We start from the raw sequence: 20,926 nt of genomic DNA, 5'->3' as shown, positions 1-20,926 counted from the left end.
GAGGGAGGGAGACGCAAGAGGGAAGAGATATTGGGATATATGTATATGTATAACTGATTCTCTTTGTCATAAAGCAGAAACTAACACACCATTGTAAAGCAATTATACTCCAATAAAGATGTTAAAAACAAACAAACAAGCAAACAAAACAGGAACCTGAGTCTCAGAGGAGGCCCCTGGAGGTCAGTACCCAGAAACACTTGCATATGGGCAACTCCATCTTGTGACAAAAAATGCAGGTCACCCGCCAACAGTAAAAGAGATTTTATTTTTCAAAAAGAAATTGATTTCTTCAGAATACAGCCTCTGTGTTAAACGGAAGCACAAACCCTTCACCTAATTGATCTCAATTTTGTCATTCAGCGCTCATCACCCAACAGAACAGAACAATTCCCGAGCAGGAGTCTTTGTGGATGTGCCGCCTGACGGAGGTTTTTGGTGAGACAGATAGGTCATAAATATTCATGGTATTGACAGAGCCTTGGGAACCTGTCATGTCACATTACTGTAACAGAAACACCCAGACTTCCATCCCTTCGTTCCTTCAACTGTCAGCCACCAGTTTCATCCCTAGGCTTGCTTCTTGGGTCTGTTTTTCCAGTTCATCTTCAGATATTATATGTCAGCAAAGGTTTGCCAGAAAGGCACGGGTCAGTGGAACCAAACATCTTAATGGGCTTCTTCCTTCTCCTTTTCCACTTAGCTGACTCCAGTTCACTCTCCAAGGGCAATCCTTTTTATACTGTTATTTTTAAGTAAGTTAGGAAATGACAGAACAGCTACAGCCAGCTATGGGGCCACTGCGGCGATAGGTTCACTGAATACGCTCACTGGCGTCACGCGCCCGGATAACGCTTGGCTGTGGGGAGCTGACCTGCATCCCGCACTTTGACAGGTGCCTGTGGTGGTACTTACAAAGCGTGTGGCTTCAATCTAACCAAGATGGTTATTTCTGGTCATTTGTAAAGCATGTCCACTGGACACACCTTCTCCTGGACAATTCAAATTGCTCCTTTCAGCTGTGAACAGGTTGGCTCCATCAGGTGAAACTCTGACTATATAGCCAAGGGAACGGCTGCTTGCAGACCACCTTGCTCTTTTCTATATATAAGAAAAGCCTCAAAGACAGCGCTGAGTCAGGCTTACCCTGGATTCCTACAGCAAGGTGTTGTATGTAATCTCCAGCAAGTAATTACACTGACTCACTAGCTTTGGTGGAAGAAGGGGGACGCAGGTCATCTGGATGGACTTTGGAAGTCAGGGTTCCACAAACATACCTTTCAGAGGCATTGGAATCTCTTTCTTTTCCTGGTAAGTGGAGTCTAATCAACACTACAGAATGTGAAGGCTTTGTAGCTGACTTAATGACTAAAGACCTAATAGCCTTTTAGAGTCATTTTCCAGAGCATCAAATCGCACTGAAGATGTTGAAGGTGTAGGACGGGGCTGCCCTAAATACCACCCAGATCTTAGTTGGCAGGTCGGTGGCCTATGTGTAGCCCCTCCCCGCTTCTTACCCCTGTAGTAGGTTAAATAGTGTCCCCCCCCCCCTCAAATTCATGTCCACTGGAATCTCAGAACGTGACCTTATTTGGAAAAAGGGTCTGTGCAGATGTGATTAGTTAAGATGAGGTTATACTGGATGCTTAAATTCAATGCCCAGTGTACTGTTAAGGAGGGGACACGCAGAGACGCAGACACATACACAGCCCTGTGATGACAGAAGCTGAGATGGGAGTGATGCGGCCACAAGCTAAGGAATGCCTGGGGCCACCTGAAGCTGGAAGGCAAGGGAGAACCTAGAATCTTCAGGTCCTCAGAGGCAGCACGGCCCTGCTGATACCTTGTTTCTAGAACTCTGGCCTCCGGAACGGTGAGAGAATCCACCCCTCTTGTGTTAAGCCATGCAGTTGGTGGTAATTCTTCATGACAGCCCCAGGAAACTAACAGACTATTGACTGATCACCAGTTTCACCCTTGCCTCTAACAGCCCCTTACACCTTTCGGCACCTGATCTAGAACCCACTTTTCACCCTTAAATCAGGTGGAGTTTTACAAGATTCATGGTAGTAGAAGAAAAAAAAAAGAGAGAGAGAGAGAGAAGAAAAAAAAAGAAAGAAATAGAAACCACCTAAGTATTCACCAGTAGGGAAATAAACTACGGAATAGCCTACCACAGGCTACTAAAGAGCAGGTTTTTAAAAAATGAACGAGGCAGCTCTATTCACACGGGTATGAAAAAGCCTCTGAGACAGAGTATTGGTTGTAGAGAATGTGAGACGCAGCACAATGCCCTTTGTTTCCACACAAGGCCACGGATAAAACAAAATCCTTTGCTGTCTGCAGCCACGTATCTGTGTATGAAGGTAGATACAGAGCCCTGGATGAAAACAATAAAAGGATAAAACGGAGTTCATTTAGGGAAGGGGGTTGGAACTGCGGGTAGTCCGTGAACCCTTGAGCCTTATTTTAGGATTTTAGGAGGATGCATTCAAGCGCTATTCAGTTCGATTTTACTTTTAAGTTTTAAACAAAACAAAAGACAAAGGACAGGGGAAAAAGCTATCCACAAGCCTTCAAAGCTTTCTGAATTACCGACTTAATTACTTAAGACCCCCTGGAGCTGTAACAGACCCCAAGAGGCCCAGGAGATGCCTGCTGGACCTGGCCTGGGGCGAAACATCCCTCCTTAGAGGTGGAGACTCCCAGGACAACTTCTGCCCCCTCTGCATCCTGGGCCACATGCAGAGCCAACGGGCAAAGAAAACAGCCACAGAGGGAGGGAGAGAGACGCCCTGTGACATGAAGCAGGAGCTTCAAGCGATTTAAGTCCCTGATTGTTTTGCGCCATCAGGACTATGATCCCAAGAAAATACAGGGTGTACAGAACACTTGGAATTTCAACAAGGCAAGCGGAGTGAATTGCAGCCGCTGGACCGGCAGCCTGGACCCAGACAGCAAGGGAGCAGAGTGCCAACAAATCAATATGGTTTCACATGGCTTTGCCCTGGGCGGCGGGGACGGGGAAGCGGGAGGAGGAACGCCTCACTCTATGGGAGCAAGAATCGAAGAGAAAGAAAGGAAAACATCTTTCAGAGACATAACTCCCCACCTGCAAGCTAGAGTCAGAATGTTCATCAGCCTGGGCTCCCCTGACACGGTCCCCCTCCGGCTCTGCAGGCTCCCACTGTGAACACTTCTCTCTACACGTCACACGTGTCTTGTCTAATCCAATGACCTCAAAATACCACGGTGCCAGAAGTCCCTCCTCTTGTCCACTCTGCGTGCTACTACCGTCCTGAGCTAACGGCCACCACTCCTATTTCGGACAACTAATTTAATGCCAGGCTCTCTTCTGGGAAATTCCCACATGTGACTTCACCACAGCCCTGGGCCATTTTCCCAATGGGGAAACTGAGCCATCACAGAACACTTAAGTCACTTGCCCAAGGTCACGCAGCTGCGGAGGCACTGCCTGACACAGAACCTGTGAACATGTGACCTTACACAACTGAGGGGCTTTGCAGATGTGATTCAGTTAAGGATGCTGAGCTGGGGAGAGTGTCCTGCGTTATGCAGGTGGCCCGGCGTGATCACAAGGGTCCTTACAAGAGGGAGACTGGAGGGTCAGCATCAGAGAAGGAGACACGGTAACAGAAGCAGAGGTCAGAGTGATGTGTGACATGGGGTCATGAGCTAAGGAATGCGGGCGCCTCTCGAAGCTGGAAAGGGCAAGGAAGAGATTCTCCCCTAGAGCTTCCAAAATAATGCAGCTCTGCTGACACCTTGATTTTGTCCTCTAGACCCGTCTCAGACTTGCGATGTCCAGAACTGTAAGCTAGATTTGTGTTGTTTAAAGACACTATGCTTGCGGTAATTTGTTACAGCAGCAAGAGGCGGCTAATACAGACACCAATAACTGGACACTGGAAAGCCCACGAAAGGTTATCTGTTACTACCAAGGCCTGCAAAAGCTGCCCCTGGCTTCCTCTCCAATCTCATCTCTTTCCCCTGCCTCCCCCCCCCGACCCCCGCCTTGCGGTCTACATTCCAACAGCCTGGCCTTCTTTGAGTTCCTCAAATAAACCGAGTTTAATTCTGCCTGGAGATGCGCACTGTTCCCTCCGCCTGAAATGCGCTTCCCGCACAGCCTTCCGGAGCTGGCTGCTCGTCAGTTAGTTCTCAGAGCAAATGCCAGGTCCTTAGACAGACAGCTTCCTGATCGCTTAGCACTGCCCGCCTCCATCCCAGGGTCTCTGTTCTGTGACCCAGCACGAATTTCTCCACAGCGTACATCACTATCTGAAGTGATCGGATGTACTTGTCTCTTATATTCCGTACTCTCCTCTCCTAGAATGGAAGCACCGGGAGGGCTGGGACTCTGTGTGTCTGTTCATCGCCATTCACTAGAACACAGAGTAGACACACAAATATTATTTGAAATAAAGAAGTATTTGTGCCCAGGCCTTGCTCTAAAGTTTCAGGCCAAGACGGCTAAAAAGGCATCTGATTATCTCTCGCTTTTTCCTTGCTTGCGTGCCCAGTTGCTTAGAAACTCACCAAGCAGGCTCATTTGTTGATTCCAACTTTTTGAAAGATAATGTGTTTTTGATCTGCATGAGTAGAGCTGGGCTTTTTAGTTTTAAGAACTGTAGTGGAATGGTGGGCTGCAGCCCTAAACTCCAAGCCACCCACGGAAATAAATCTCTAAGCTCAAAGTTCAGTAATTGGACATAAAACTGCAGAGAGTTGAAAGGGAATGAGGGACAGAGTTGGGGGGGGGGTGGGGGAGAAAAGAAAACTCATGCTTTCATAAAGAAAAGAAGGGCTTTTCTTTATGAAGGGAAGAGAAACAGGCACAAAGTTGGCATTTCCCAGCCATGGAGGGGGCAGCACAAAGACTATTTTTAAATTTTAGATTTTAAAGATGATGCAGAGAACATCGTTATTGCCCTAGGTTGCGACACTCCTCTTTTTTGACTGCCCTTTTTAAGATGGGATTTTTGAAGGTGTTGACCATCTGTGCTGTCTGCTAAAATGGAAACATTAGACACAATGGTTTCCAAGGCCTGGTGATCAACTCAAAATTTCCATCAATTCCATTTTATCCCTTTCCATGCACCAAAAAGTAATGAATCCAGCACACAGTGTATGCTAAATAAGTGGCCGATTGTATAACGATTGACCCGATGGATGGATGGATGGACGGATGGATGGATGGATGGATGGATGGATGGACAGATGGATGGATGGATGGATGGGTGGATGGATGGATGGATTGATCAATCGATGGATGGATCGATGGACCATCGGATGGATGGATGGGCAGATGAATGGACAGATGGGTGGACGAATGGACCAAGAGATGGATGGATGCATGCATGCATGGATGGATGGATGGATAGATGGATGGACAGATGGATGGACGGATGGGTGGATGGATGGATGGATGGGTGGGTGGATGAGTACATCACCACTCTCTGTCCTTCTACAGACCCTCCTGCCTGGACTATTGCATCAGCCCCCACCCTGGCTTCCACGCCTGGGGTCTCTTCCCAGTTTTATCATGATTTCCCCTAAAGCTGCATATTTACCTTCTTGAAGTAGAGGTTGGTTTGCTACCCGAGGGGTGTCCACAGCACCCCACACTACACAGGGTCACACACTGTGGCAGCAACCTTCTAAATCATAATACTGGGGTTGAATCCCAAGATAGCAGTCCCTCCTCAGAGGATGCTGTGAGGTTGAGTGAGATGTTCAGGGGGCAGCAGCCGCCTTGACTACCTACCCACCATCATCATTCTTCTCCACCTGCACCACAGCTGTATCTGATTCATCAAATCGAGCTCTTTCTTTCCTCTAGGTGGGGAATCCACCACCCGTACCGAGATTGAACTTCTGTTTGACCCTCGCCCAAATCTGACACATATATTTACACGTGGTCAGACAGCACAATGGTGATGATGAAAACAACGATGGCTAAATATCATTGAGTGCTTACAATGTGCCAGGCCAACGTGCTTTTTTTTTTTTTTTTTTTTCACAATAGGCACTTGAGTTTGTTAAATAATGTGGGTTAAGCAAGCGTTGAGGAGTTCCATGGAATTGGGGGTGGAGGGAGTGGATCTCAAGGAGAGTTTGGGGTCCTCTCCCTCCCCTGGATTTTTGTCAGCTGTGTTCCTGCAGTACGTCTTTAATCCTCATAAAACTCTAAGAGGCAGGCAACCTCATTTTTACATTTTACAGATGACGAAGGTTGAGTTTCAGAGAGGTTAAGTGACAAAACTAGTAAACGTTGGGGTCCAAATTTCCATCTAGGCAGGCTGACCCAAGAGCCTGTACTCTTGACCAAAATATTTCCTTGACAACTAACTCAAAGGAGAAAACAATTGAGAATTTTGTCAGTATGGACGCCCGCCCCCCCACCAGGTAAATCAATAGGGTAACAAAACTGGCAGAAACCCATTTCAGACTTGTGACCTCCAGACTCTTAAGATAATAAGTTGGTGTTCCTTGAAAGCATTAAGTTTGTGGTGATTTGCTACAGCAGCAAAAGGAAACTAATACAGCAGATGAGGGCTATCCAGCCAGTGGGTTCAGGTTCTGATGGTAAATATAACCATTTGCTCATTTGCTGAGCAGACACTGTGTATCAGGCACCACGTTTGGTGCTGAGAAAACATCTGGTGAGCAAAACAAACAGGGTCCCTCCCATCGAGGAGCTTGTGATCCAGTGGAGAAGACAGAGAGTATTCTGGTAATCAGTTCAGTGCCTCTTGGCTCCAACCAAATTCACCCCCCATGACCTGCTCTGGGAAAATGGATCTGAGCCTTTAACAGTTGTCCTTTGCCAATGGGCAAGAGTTACGCTATGTCAGTAGGGGGCGCTGGAGAGACACTTGAGTAGGAAAGTGTTTGCTTTCTGATTCTGGGGCACTCTTCCAGCACTGGTGGCTTCCCCCCCACCCTTGTATCCAGCTCCTGCAGCACCCAGTGCCCTGCAGCTTTCACCAGCATCCACTTTGAGTGGTTTGGTAGCAAGTGCTTCTGAAGAGACAGCTCCCTGTGGACAGCTGTCCCCAGACTTCCAGCAATTTCCACTGGTATGCTACCTCAGCAGCTTCTCCTCAGTCAGCAGGCTGTGAATGTACCCTCTCCGGCAAGGTCTGGATCTCGGAGGGTTGGGGGAAGGCCTCTGGCTCAGATGCCCTAACTCCGTCCCAGGGCAGCGGAGGCTCCTGACTCAGCCATTCCCATATTCTTCAGGGTTCTCCTCACTTCTTAGCAAGCAATCTCTCATCACTCTAGTCCCTGTTATAATTAACGGTCCTTTATATCAACCTCTCCCTGCTCAAATTCTTTCTCGTGATTGGAGCCAGACGGAGACAGGCAATGCACAAAGCATCACGTGAATAAGCATGAATTATAGACGAAAGAGAGAACGAATTTAGCTGGAGTGGCCAGGAGAACCCTCTGTGAGAGTGGGCTTTGAAGGTGAAAGAGACAAGAAATCAACGAAGTGGAGCCTTCTGGGCCAAGGGTGAGCCATGAGAAGACGTGAGCAGGACCGAGGCTCAGCGTGGCCAGGTTCTCAACGGACAGGCTTCTGGGACACCTTGGGACCTCAGGCTCACATCGTACAACAAAAGGGCATCGGCCAGAGCCTGTCTGCCCTCAGATCCATTCCCAAGCCTTCCCCTGATGGGTTCTGGCTCCCAGAGGCGCTGATCCCAAAGACGGTGTTCCTTAGGGGACCCCAGCCCTGGGCCCCAGGATCACCTCCTCCTGCCTCCCAGCCCAGGGGTGGGTGGATTCCCACTCCGGCTATGGTTCCTGAGTCTCCTGTGTTCTGTTCCTGGCTTATCATCTGTCCTACTTCCTGTGTACCTGAGTGCTTCCACTTCAAGTTTTTCTGTCCTAACTACAAAAGTGGCTTCCGCTCCTCTGATACAATAGCAAGCCCAATTTTGTTTGAACATTCCATGGATGAGTAATCTAGCACCCTTACATCATGCCTAAGTTGTCCAGGGTTAGTTGCCACTGAGAAGAAGTAGGAGGGGGAGGGGGAGAAGGGAAAGGAGAAGAAGGGGGGCGGGAAGGAAGAATTACATAAAAGTTACTTACACCCTAAGAGCAGTAGGCAAAATTCTCCCCTGAAGGCCACTCTGGCAGTTACGGGTTTGGAAAGCAGCTAAAACAACTGATTAAAGAGAAAGGATGAACTACCAACTCTGGTTCCACCGCAAACTTTACTAAATAGCTCTGGTCCCTTGGAGGCATTTCAGAGCCACTCTCCACGGGGATGCAGGAGGTGCGCTGCGATACATGACACCACCCAACCATCCAACCCTGGCACCTCCCAGCCAGTGGGAATTAAAGCCAAATGCAAGAAACCATCCCTAAGTAAAGATCAGCCAGATGGGGAGACACTACTCGCCACAGACCTGCGGTGAGCACAGCAGACAGACCACAGCCTCCTCGGAGAAGCCAGGGAGGAGCACGCAGCTCAGCTGGCTCCAGCGGGGGAGAAGCTGGGGGATGGCGGAGCGAGTGCCACAGAGAACAGACCAGCGCCGGCAATGCAGCCAAAACGAGTGCACCGCTCGCATCCGCTGGACCCCTCCCAGGGCTGCACCAGGCACCTGTCACTAATACAGGAACAGCACAGAAGATGAGCCCCACGGGGGAGTGCTGGCAGCTGAGGAAAGGTTGTCCGAGCCGACCTGTATCTTGGCCTCCTTCCCTGTTCTGCCAGGCTCTCCATCCTTGCCCACCTTTCACCACCTCCTTCTGCCCTAGGTTCTGTCCCATCCCACCACGTGCCCTGACCCAGTGATGAGCACCCCACTCAGACCAGTGCCATGAGTTAGGTCTTCAGGCAGCATCATGACAGAAGAGTTCACCTCTGGCCAAAGAGCGTTGGAGGGTCTCACCAAGCAAAGGTCTCATTGGGAAAGGCCACACTAGGAGACAGTATGGGCTGAAGCCCTATAACAACAGAATAATAGTCCCCATTCACCAGTATTCTCCTTAGGTTACTTTACTACAAGATGTTAACATTAACGTTCTGGCCAAGGATACACTTTCTGTCCCAGATGCTCACCTCTGCCATCACGGCATTAAAGCAAACCTAGACAATCCAGAACAAATGAGGCTGTGTTCCAATAAGACATTTTCTACTAACGCAGGCGGCAAGCTGGATTGGTCGGTGGGCTGTACTGGGCTGACTGCAGGTCCATACCCCGTCCTGGTTCCAGCCTCCTGGCAGGTCAACATACATCACTTTCTAGCTCCTCTCGGAACCAACACCTGCCCACGAGAGAAAGGCACGACCCTCATCGTTACAAGTAGCAGGAAGCTGCAGAAGTCCCAGGGAACTGACTGCTACTGATGAGACACACAGCAAAATCCTAAGGACTTCGAGTAAAGAGATGACACAACCTCAGCCAGATCTTCGTCGATCTGGAGAATTGACAAGAAAGGTCCTGGGAGAGGGAACATAGGACTGTCTCACTCTGTCCCAAAATCCTCATCCATCCACCTCTGCCCCTTCACGGGGCTCTTTCCCACAAAACTGTGGCCACCCTCAAACCAAAATGCAGATCACTGCTGGTGTAGATCATCTCCAACCGCCTAGCCTTCAAGAACTAGATGATCCCGGTAGCTCAGATTACAGCACGGGATTCAGTCAGTCACTCGACAGATCGTGAGTGCCCCAGGCATTGTTCTAGGTGCTGGGGACACAGCTGTGGACAAAACTGACGGGAAGCCTACCGTCATGGATCTCTCCTTCTGGGGAGGAACACAGATGATGAATCCTAAACCTCAAACACTGATAATATCTATGAAGAAGATGGAAGAGGATGAAGATGTAAACAGAGAGGGATGGGCAAGGGGGATGGAGAGCCAGCTTGGCTTCCCTGGTCAGGGAAGGTGCCTCTTAACAGTCGAATCAAGAAGGAGCCAGATATGGGAGATGTAGGGAAAGGGAGTTTTGGGGCAAAGAGTCAAGAACACAAACATGGGGATTGCAGAATTAATTGTAGGACAGAGGCTTTTATTTGCAAGGATCTCAGCCCTGGTATCCAACTTTGAGTAGGGATGATAGAAGTACCCCCAGACTGTCCTAGAATCGCTCGGTGTGGACCCCCATGCTTTGGTCCCAGACAGGAAGGTCAAAGCAGTGCAGAATGTATTTGGACATTTCCAGTGTGGGAAAGGGCATTAGCAATACTGCACTCCCAGGGTTTATTAACCCTGTGACCCATCGGCACCGTCTTTTAAGGTTCTGGAACCTTGTCCACGACACTGTTCTCAGAGGTGTTCCCTGAGCCTGACTGTGAATAGAGCTTCGGCCAAGCTCAGAGGAGAGAGCTGGTCACCCCCAGGCCAGAAACAGAAACACATGTGGTTTTATGGTCTCTGGGACCCTATCCAGGTTCATCTGGTCAGTTCCCAACAAGGCTCTTTCGGTCCATCTGCATTTTAGAGTTTGCCAATCCCCAAGCTACATGGGAACTCTCAGGGCAATTGACCAGGGGCTGTTTACTCAGCATATAGAGAGGCCGTTCCCACCACACACTCCTGATGCATTTCAATGCAACTGTCTTCCCTCAGGACAACACTCGATCCTGAGATGCACACAGGCTGAGGCAATAAAAAACACAGGCTCCCCGGGACACGGTTCAGCAGTGTCCACAAAGGAAAGCGGATTTACACAGCAGGCCCTAGTTTCCACGGAGGCGTTACAGAAAGCAAGTAAATAAAATATAACTTAAGTGTATTTCCCTTGCTCAAGCAACTTCAAGGTGCATAGAAAACAGCAGATTATAAAATGCTCACGTTTCTTTGAATATTAAAAGTACTCAGGGAATTCCCTGGCGGTCCAGTGGTTAGAATTCCAGGCTTTCACTGCCAGGGGCCAGGGTTTGACCCCTGGTCGGGGAACTAAGATCCCACATGCCACACGGCGAGGCAAAAAAAAAAAAAAAAAAGTACTCAGAGAAAACATCTTTGTGACACTGATTCCGAAGCCCGACATCTCACCATTGCGAGCGGGACGATGCCCACGAAGGAGGTGTGGCTGACAAAGATCTCGGAGACAACCAGCTCCCTCGCGGCGTCCTCCACCGGGTACTCCACCTGCCAGGTGATCTGCTGGGCGCCAGCCAGGCCACTGCTGTTGTCGATTCCAAAGTCCACCTGCAAGATCTCATAGAAGGAGCCATTTGTTCTGCAAAACAAACACACAGTAAAGTGCAGTTTAAAACCTGAGACTCAGCAGAGTGTCAAGAACGCGATAAATTGCCACATTCCTCTCGGTCAACCCAAAGAAGGCTCGCCAGGTCCAACAGGTCACAGGCGGTGTCGACAGAGCCTGATTCACAGGCTGCCCACAGACGGCCCACACCTCCGAGTGGACAGGCCATCCGTCTTCAGGGCCCTGTCCTTCCCTGAATGAGCAGCTCGGGCAGCACTGCATCTCTGGGCACTGTCACCGCTCAGTCCTCCCCAACCCCACGCCTGCGGACACCACGATCCAGGTACCACACACGGGACGTGGCCCGACACCGTCACCTAGGGCCACCATTACTCCAATCGTGAGGCACAGCCTGGATTCTGGCTGTTTCTACATCTACTTGCTGACCTGTGTGGCTGTGGACCCGTGGTGCAAACTCTGAGCTTTAGAATTTGGGGAGAACATTGGTGCCTACGTGGGCTTGTGAAAGCATCGTGAGACCAAGGATGGGAAAGGACCCCATAAGGTGCCTCATCCGTGACATCAACTATGAGCTACATGAATAAGGAGCTACGCCGGGTTCTTCATGTCCTCAGCCTGCAACGGGATGGGGTGGGATGTAAGAAATCCCCCATGAATAAGGAGCTATGCCAGGTTCTTCATTTCCTCAGCCTGCAATGGGATGGGGTGGGATGTAAGAAATCCCCCCCTGCCTTCATTCATGGAGTGACCACATTGAACACTGCACAGTGTTTGGAGGAGGGGGAAGAAAGTGGACGGGGCACATATAAGTGAAAAGGGCAAATGTCATTCTCAGCATCTTTCTACACAGGGAGAGCCTCTCATAAGGACATGAACTTATAAATTATAGGCTGACTATTACACGGATGGGAGGAGTTACTAAACAGAGAGGTAAAACAACGAGCCATCCAGCATGGGATTTGTGGACGACTTCTGCTCCATAAGTCTTTGACCGTCACCCTGAATCTAGCTGTATCTGGATCCAAGCAATATGACAGCAGAGTGAAGGATTCACAGCTCCAAAAGCCTGAGTGACCCCAACCAACCTGTTCCTTTACCAACAATGGGCCTGCCGGGACTAAAATGAGCTGGGAAGCCTCTTCCCTGTCTTTGGGGATCTAGGGCAAGATCTGCAGCCCAGACACCGAACTCACAACCTGTAGGGAAAGAGTTTTTTGTTTTGTTTTGTTTTTTGCAGTACGCGGGCCTCTCACTGTTGCAGCCTCTCCCGTTGCGGAGCACAGGCTCCGGACGCGCAGGCTCAGCGGCCATGGCTCATGGGCCCAGCCGCTCCGCAGCACATGGGATCCTCCCAGACCGGGGCACGAACCCGCGTCCCCTGCATCGGCAGGTGGACTCTCAACCACTGCACCACCAGGGAAGCCCAGGAAAGAGTTTTGAAAAAAAGCCTGTTGCCTGTTGCTTGCCCAACAGAATCTCCTACCGTGGACAGTTCCTCCACGCCCCCAACCACGAAGACTTAAGAACAGGGTAGAAACCACAGTATTGACAGATAGCTATAGTACATTTGTTCTTTAAATCTTCTAGCTCCTTGTGAGAAAGACAAATATCATATAATATTGCTTATATTTGGAATAAAAAAAATGGTACAAATGAACTCATTTACAAAGCAGAAATAGAGTCACAGATGTAGAAAACAATCTTATGGTTACCAGGGGGCAATGGGGAAGAAGGATAAATTGGAAGATTGGGATTGACATATACTCACTACTATGTATAAAATAGATAACTAATAAGGACCTACTGTATAGCACAGGGAACTCTACTCAATATTCTGTAATGACCTATATGGGAAAAGAATCTAAAAAAAAGTGGATGTATGTATATGCATAACTGATTCACTTTGCTGTACAGCAGAAACTAACACAACATTGTAAATCAACTACACCCCAATAATTTTTTTTAAAAAATAGCTATAGTACAGCTATAGTGTTGGCAAAACTAAGTTACAGTGACCTGATACGGAACTCTACCCCAAACAGAACTACATTAGAATTTGTCACATCCAACGTTTTTTCCATTTAGTCAAGGTTTTAAGAAACTCTCTGATACTGCTCTGTCCAATACAGTGGTTACCGGCCAGAAGTGGCTATTTAAATTGAAGTATAAATGTATTAAAATTATCTAGCCAGGTTGTCCTGGTGTGGGTACCCGTGAGCTATGAATCATCACGTTATCTATTTGCACATGCTGCCTTGCACGGGGAAGGGAATGTGTGTTGAATAAGGGACCTGGCGTCATGAGAGGATGACAGTGGGCTCACATGGGAACAGGAGAGCCCTATTTCCCGGGGCCCTGCAAGAGGGATTTCAGGAGCTTAGGAACTTGGGCGCTCGGTTCTCGGCTTCGGTCGCCTCCCTTTCCCAGCCACCACACCCCAGCCTCAAGTCACTTCTCTGATCACAGGGATTCTCCACTTATCCATCTGTTAAGTCTCCTCCTGTAAGAGATGCTCGGCCCTGTCAGATCAGATCTTCAGTTTCTTTTGAGTCTGCACCGTGCTTGTAAGCAGATCTAAGGAGCTGCTGCTAATGCCTCCTGGGTCTCAGCACTCAGTCAACTTCAGAAAAACTACCGCCGAGAAAGTGAAAATCCAGCACAAGAAGAAAAGGACCGTAACTCTCTCTGTTATCAGCAGTTTAATCCTGCTATATCCGCACTCCGGTCTTGGGGTGCAGACGTGGCCAGTCTTTGGGCAAAGGGGGCAGGGTCTGCGTGGGAAGGCTGGCCCTCCCTTAACTGTGGGTTCTTCTTCTCCTGTGGACCTGCTACAGGAACCTGCCCAAGACCAGCTACAAATGGAGTAACACTCCAGTCAGAGTCACTTTTATGCATCAGTTTTTATTTTAAGTCATTTCCCTCAAACCAGAGGAAGGGGGTCTTTGACTTCTCGGCCGCTGGCGTGCCCGCTAATAAGTCCATTTCTATGGAAATGGGTTTATAACTATCAACTTTGCCCGTTCCTGATCTATTCTTGATGAGCCTTTCCACTTAGAAAGTGTTCCATGATTCTCTCCATTTAACAATTACCAGCTGCCTTTGGGGAACCAGGGTCAGTCATGAGATAATCATCAGATATTTTTCTTTTCCCTGGGGTGGAGAAGTGTGTGTGTGTGTGTGTGTGTGTGTGTGTGTGTGTGTGTGTGTGTTGGAAGGGTCAGGAACACTGCTTGCCTGTTTCTACCCTCAAGCTAGAACACACAGCCTCCTCCCAAAAGGACTTGCTTCCCAGAGGCCCTGTTTCCCATGGAAACCTGTCCTGTAATAAAAGCTAAGCCCCCTCCACGTGACCGTGGGACAGCTTTCGAGTGCACAGTATGGCTGCAGCTCAGACACGCCAGCAAGAAGGAGGCGGAGAAAGGGGAGCAGGGGAGATGGATGGGCCCCAATCCAGCAGCTGGTCCCCAGGAAGCGCACCCTGCCGTTTCTCAGCAGATCCCTCATGATGACAGCGATGATCGTTTTGCGGAGGGAGGGTGGTGGGGAGGGAAGGCAATAGTGGGGGAGAGAGCAGTAAAGAACGAGGGAGAGTTCAAAAGCGTGAACTGCTCTGTAGCAGGTTGTACCATTTACCTAAACTATTTTTTCTCCCCACAAACTTCTAGATAATTCTGAGCTACCAGACGGAGATGCTTTCCCCATATAAGTTTTTTTTTTCTATAAATGGAGCAAGAGAGGCTGTCTCTGGTCTCAGGGATTCTGCTTTTTTCTTATGAACCTTTTTCTGGGCATTATTTTAAAAGATGATCAAAAAGCCAGGTAAATACTGAACGATGATTACACTGAGCAAACGCCCCAGAGTAAGCCTGCTGGTTACTGGCGGTAAATACAATGAGACTGAACTCCGACTTCCTCTCTTGACTGTTCGTGCCACCAGGACAACAGTGTACCTGTACAGTTGCTGCTCTGACTGTGGCAGCTGGAACGGTGCCTGGAAAAGTGTAGGAGTTCCATACGTATTTGTTTAAGTCTCTGAACACACTCAACAGACCAAGTAGGACACCCTGTCACTTTGTGTGTAGGGGGGTGTCATATGCATTCTGGGAGACAAGAAGCTACCAGGGTTTTTTGTTGTTGTTGTTGTAATTTATTTATTTTATGTATTTATTTTTGGCTGTGTTGGGTCTTCGTTGCTGCACGCAGGCTTCCTCTAGTTGCACCAAGCAGGGGCTACTCTTCATTGCGGTGCACGGGCTTCTCATTGCGGTGGCTTCTCTTGTCGCGGAGCACGGGCTCTAGGCGCGCGGGCTTCAGTAACTGTGGCACGTGGGCTCAGTAGTTGTGGCTCACGGACTCTACAGCACAGGCTCAGTAGCTGTGGCACACGGACTTAGTTGCTCCGCGGCATGTGGGATCTTCCCGGCCCAGGGCTCGAACCTGTGTCCCCTGCATTGGCAGGAGGATTCCTAACCACTGCGCCACCAGGGAAGTCCCAGTCAGCTGGGTTTTGAGCCCTATTCTCCTGCCTGCCTGGTACGTATATTGATATTCTCTGCTTTGATCAGATGGGTCTGTCTCTACTACTAGAATGTAATTTTGTTTTAAAGACTTTATTTTTTTAGAGCAGTTTTAGGTTCACCGCAAAATTGAGGAGAAGGTACAAAGGTTTCCCATATACCCCTTTCCCCCATACACACAGAGCCTCCCCCATTATCAGCATCCCCAACAGACGGTACCTTTGTTACCATCAGTGAATCTACATGGACACATCATTATCACCCGAAGTGCACAGCTTACATTACAGTTCACTCTTGGTTTTGTATATTCTATAGGTTTGAACAAATGGACAGTGACACGTCTCCACCATTATGGTCTCATACAGAGTATTTTCACTGCCCTAAACATCCTCTGTGCTCTACCTGTACATCACTCCGCTCCTCAACCCCTGGCCGGCCACCACTGATCTTTTCATTGTCTCCAGAGTTTTGCCTTTTCCAGAATGTCATAGAGTTGGAATCATATAGCATGTAGCCTCTTCAGAGAGGCTTCTTTTACTGAATAATATGCATTTAAGGCCCCTCCCCATCTTCTCACGGCTTGATAGCTCATTTCTTTTCAGCACTGGGTAATATCCCATTGTCTGAATGGACCACAGTTTATTTATCCATTCAGCTACTGAAGGACAGCTTGGCTGCTTCTAAGTTTTGACAATTATGAACAAAGCTGCTATAAACATCCGTGTACAGGCTTTTGTGTAGACATAAGTTTTCAACTCCTTTGGGTGAACACCAAGGAGAACAACTGCTAAATCTTATGAACATAAGTTCTCAAAGGTCAAAACCTATCATAACACCATGGTCACTACAATCCCTGGCATATTCATTTATTCAGTGACATTTATTAAGCAGTGAATATGTGTTAGCCATGGAGAATTCACTGGTAGACAAAATAGAGGTGATTTCTCTCTTAATAGTCAGGTAAATAAACAAACAAGGTAAGCCCAGGTCATGATAAATCCTATCCTAAAAATAAAACAGAAGAATGAGATTTCTTTTTAAAAAGTTAAATAAGGTTTTTTCAATTAAAAAAAATACAATTTTATATTTATACCACATGACCCAGCAATTCCACTCCTACGTCTATAGCCGAAAGAACAAAAACACTAATTCAAAAAGACTTCCCTGGTGGCACAGTGGTTAAGAATCCACCTATCAATGCAGGGGACACGGGTTCGATCACTGGTCTGGGAAGATCCCACATGCCACGGAGCAACTAAGCCCATGCGCCTCAACTACTGAGCCTGCGCTCTAGAGCCCACAAGCCACAACTACTGAGCCTGCGAGCCACAACTACTGAAGCCCGCGTGCCTAGAGCCCGTGCTCCGTAATAAGAGAAGCCACTGCAATGAGAAGCCCACGCACAGCAACAAAGAGTGGCCTTCGCTTGCCACAACTAGAGAAAGCCCGCGCACAGCAACAAAGACCGCTTTCATTTTTTGGCACTTGTAAGTAATGCTGCTATGAACACTGTGGTACATGAATCTTTTTTTAAAAATTAATTTAATTCATTTTCAAATTATTTATAGTTTATATAAATACAATTAGTATTTACTTATTTATTTATCTATCTTTGGCTGCGTTGGGTCTTCGTTGCTGTGCGCGGGCTTTCTCTAGTTGTGGCGAGCAGGGGCTACTCTTCGTTGTGGTGCGCGGGCTTCTTATTATGGGGGCTTCTCTTGTTGCGGAGCACAGGCTCTAGAGCCAGGCTCAGTAGTTGTGGCATGTAAGCTCAGTAGTTGTGGCTCGCGGGCTCTAGAGTGCAGGCTCAGTAGTTGTGGCGCACGGGCTTAGTTGCTCCGCGGCATGTGGGATCTTTCTGGACCAGGGCTAGAACCCGTGTCCCCTGCATTGGCAGGTGGATTCTGAACCACTGCACCACCAGGGAAGCCCCGAAAATGTTTTCTTTATTTTTTTGTGTTTGTGTTTTATGTATTATTTGTGTGAAACGTATTATAAACCTATTACTGTACAGTACTATATAGCCGATGGTTTTAGGTGGGTACCTAGGCTAACTTTGTCAGACTCATGAACAAACTGGACTTACGAACGCGTTCTAGGAACGGAGCTCGTTTGTATGTAGGGTACTTAGTGTATAACATACTAATTAAGTTATTTATCTGTTATGTTGACTCTCTCTCTCTCTCTCTCTCTCTCTCTCTCTGTATCTCACACATACACATAAGCACCAGGAAAGCAGGGATTTCAGCCTGTTTTGCTCGCTACTGTGTCCCCAGCCTGGGACCTAGCTGGTGCTCATTAAATACCCGTTGAAGGAAGCACTGAATATCAAACAACAGTCTGAGCGAGAGCTCAGAGGAATGTGTGCTTAGTGAAGCCAGAGAGGCTGTGTCACGGTGTTGGCAGGACAGAGAAACTGGCAAGTCAGGGAAGGCTTCCTGGAGGAGGTCGGACTCAGGCCGATCTTTGCAGAATGGGCTCAGACAACAGGCAACACTGCTTGGGGCCCCTCATCACACCCTCTTCCCCTCCAGACGTCCTTCCCACTCTGTGACTCCCCCTTCGCCGACACCAGTCCTCCCAGAGAGGAACGGCACAAACCCCTCTGCTCACCAAACCCATCAACAGGGCAGAGGGTCTTTTTTTTTTCTTAATTTTTTTTTAACTGGAGTCTGATTGCTTTACAATGTAGTGTTAGTTCCTGCTGCACAATGAAGTGAATCTGCTATATGTACACATGTATCCCCTCCCCCCTGGGCCTCCCTCCACCCAGCTATGTGGTCACAGAGCACCGAGCTGAGCTTCCCGTGCTTTATAGTAGGTTCCCACTAGCTAGCTATTTTACGCGTGGTAGTGTATATATGTCCATCCCCATCTCCCAGTTCGTCCCACCCTCTCCCTCCTCGCCGTGTCCACATGTCCGTTCTCTACGTCTACGTCTCTATTCCTGCCCTGCAAATAGGTTCATCTGTACCATTTTTCTAGATTCCACATATATGCGTTAATATATGATATTCGTTTTTCTCTTTCTGATGTACTTCACTCTGTATGACAGACTCTAGGTTCATCCACATCGGGAAGAGGGCCCTTAGTCCATCTCTCTGCCTGTCACGCAGCTCTTTTCGTCATGACCTCATGACCAGCTCTCAGAACCTGGCATGAATAAATCATCTCCTTCTGCAATTTCACAAGATCCAGGCACTGCCTTCTCATGTCTGCTTTGACTGCTCTCTCTGAGCTCGCTGTGGAAAGAATGTTGCAGGTTGACCAATCAGACTGTAGTCGGCAGGCAAAGGTCTAAAAACATTGAAAAGCCCCTAGTTTAGAGCAGGGACTTTTGGACTCAAAACCTTCTCTCCTCATTGGTTTAATTTCAAGACTTCTCATTCAATTGCTATCTAGAACCTTTAAAAAATTGTAAGACTGTGTCAGATGGGAATAGTCCAAGAACAGGTGTTCATTTATTGCATTTCTAGCAGACTAGGAAAGTTAAATAGAAAGCCCAGAGGTTACAATGTGGTACCTGTGCTGCACGTGGCTAGGGCCATAGTTATTAATCACCTCCACTACTGTGTTTTCACGAAATGTGACTTGGGTGCCAATGTTTTTAAATGCAGAATATTCACACCAAAAAAAATTTAGTATTTCTGGCTTCTTGGAAAAATTGGAAGAGCAGGCAACACTATCTATCCCACATTCCCACGTGGCAACGATCAGCTAGAACAGCAGGATGCTGTTCACACAAAGTGGATCAAAGACCTAAGTGTCAGAGCTAAAATTATAAAACTCTTAGGAAAAAACAGAAGCAATAATCTCTGTGACTTTGCTTCAGGCAATGGTTTCTCAGATATAACACCAAAAGCACAAGCACACAAAAAAAAGAAGAAACAGAATTTAAAACTTTAATGCTTCAAATACTATCAATAAAATGGAAAGACACCCTATAGAATGGGAGAAAATATTTGCAAATCATATATCTGATAAAAAAAATCAGTATCCAGAATATATAAAGAACTTTTACAAACTCAATAGCAAAAAAAAAATGGGGCAAAGCATTTGAATAGACATTTCTCCAAAGAAAATATAAAAATGGCCAATAAGCACATGAAAAGATACTCAACATCATTATCCACTAAGGAAACACAGATCAAAACCACAGTGAGATACCACATTCAAACCATTAGGATGACTGTAGTCAAAAAGATAGACAAGGGGCTTCCCTGGTGGCACAGTGGTTGAGAGCCCACCTGCCGATGCAGGGGACACGGGTTCGTGCCCCGGTCCGGGAAGATCCCACATGCCGCGGAGCGGCTGGGCCCGTGAGCCATGGCCGCTGAGCCTGCGCGTCCGGAGCCTGTGCTCTGCAACGGGAGAGGCCATGACAGTGAGAGGCCCACGCACCGCAATGAAGAGTGGCCCCTGCTCGCCGCAACTAGAGAAAGCCCTCACACAGAAACGAAGACCCAACACAGCCAAAAATAAATAAATTAATTTTTTTTAAAAAAGAGACAAAAATATGTGGGCAAAAATGTGAAGAAATTGTAACCCTCATGCATTGTTGGTAAAAATGTAAAATGGTACAGCTGATTTGGAAAACAGCTGTGCAGTTCCTCAAGAAACTAAACAGAGCGTACCACGTGAACCAGCAAGTTCACTCCTAGGTATATATGCAAGAGAAATGAAAACATACGTTCACGTAAAACGTTGTGCACCAGTGTCGATTGTAGCATTATTTTTTTTAATTGAAGTGTAATTGATTCACAATATTGTGTTAGTTTCAGGTGTATAGCAAAGTGATTCAGTTATATATTTTTTTGGTTTTCATTATAAGTTATTACAAGATATTGAATATATTGTGGTTCCCTATGCTACACAGTAAATCATTGTTGCTTATCTGGAAAATAATCTGGAATATATGTGTGTGTGTGTGTGTGTGTGTGTGTGTGTGTGTGTGTGCCTGTCTGTCTGAATCACTTTGCAATACACCTGAAACTAACACAATATTGTAAATCGACTACACTTCAATAAAAAAAAAAAGAAAGCTACCATCATCAGCTCTCCCTTGCTTGGTTAATTCTCATTTTGTTGAAATATCAAATCCATTTTTCTGCGGTAAATACTCCCAGAAACTCTCCACCTGACTCAAACCAGCTCATGATAAGTCGACCAACTCATTGCCCCACTTTCC

At 47.6% G+C, this 20,926-nt stretch overlaps 1 protein-coding gene across 3 annotated transcripts in view; it reads right to left on the bottom strand.

The window, feature by feature from the left end:
- Positions 1 to 20,926, bottom strand: part of TMEM132B (transmembrane protein 132B) — a 409,658-nt gene that overhangs the window by 78,000 nt on the left and 310,732 nt on the right. For all 3 annotated transcript variants that reach the window (XM_067701186.1, XM_067701185.1, XM_067701184.1), the window contains one exon: positions 11,047 to 11,233. In XM_067701186.1, the coding sequence (XP_067557287.1) occupies positions 11,047 to 11,233 (187 nt within the window). The remainder of the gene's footprint in view (positions 1 to 11,046; positions 11,234 to 20,926) is intronic.

Source organism: Pseudorca crassidens, chromosome 12 (genome assembly GCF_039906515.1).
Source record: "Pseudorca crassidens isolate mPseCra1 chromosome 12, mPseCra1.hap1, whole genome shotgun sequence".
NCBI lineage: Eukaryota > Metazoa > Chordata > Mammalia > Artiodactyla > Delphinidae > Pseudorca > Pseudorca crassidens.
This window is presented reverse-complemented; position numbering and strand designations above follow the sequence as displayed.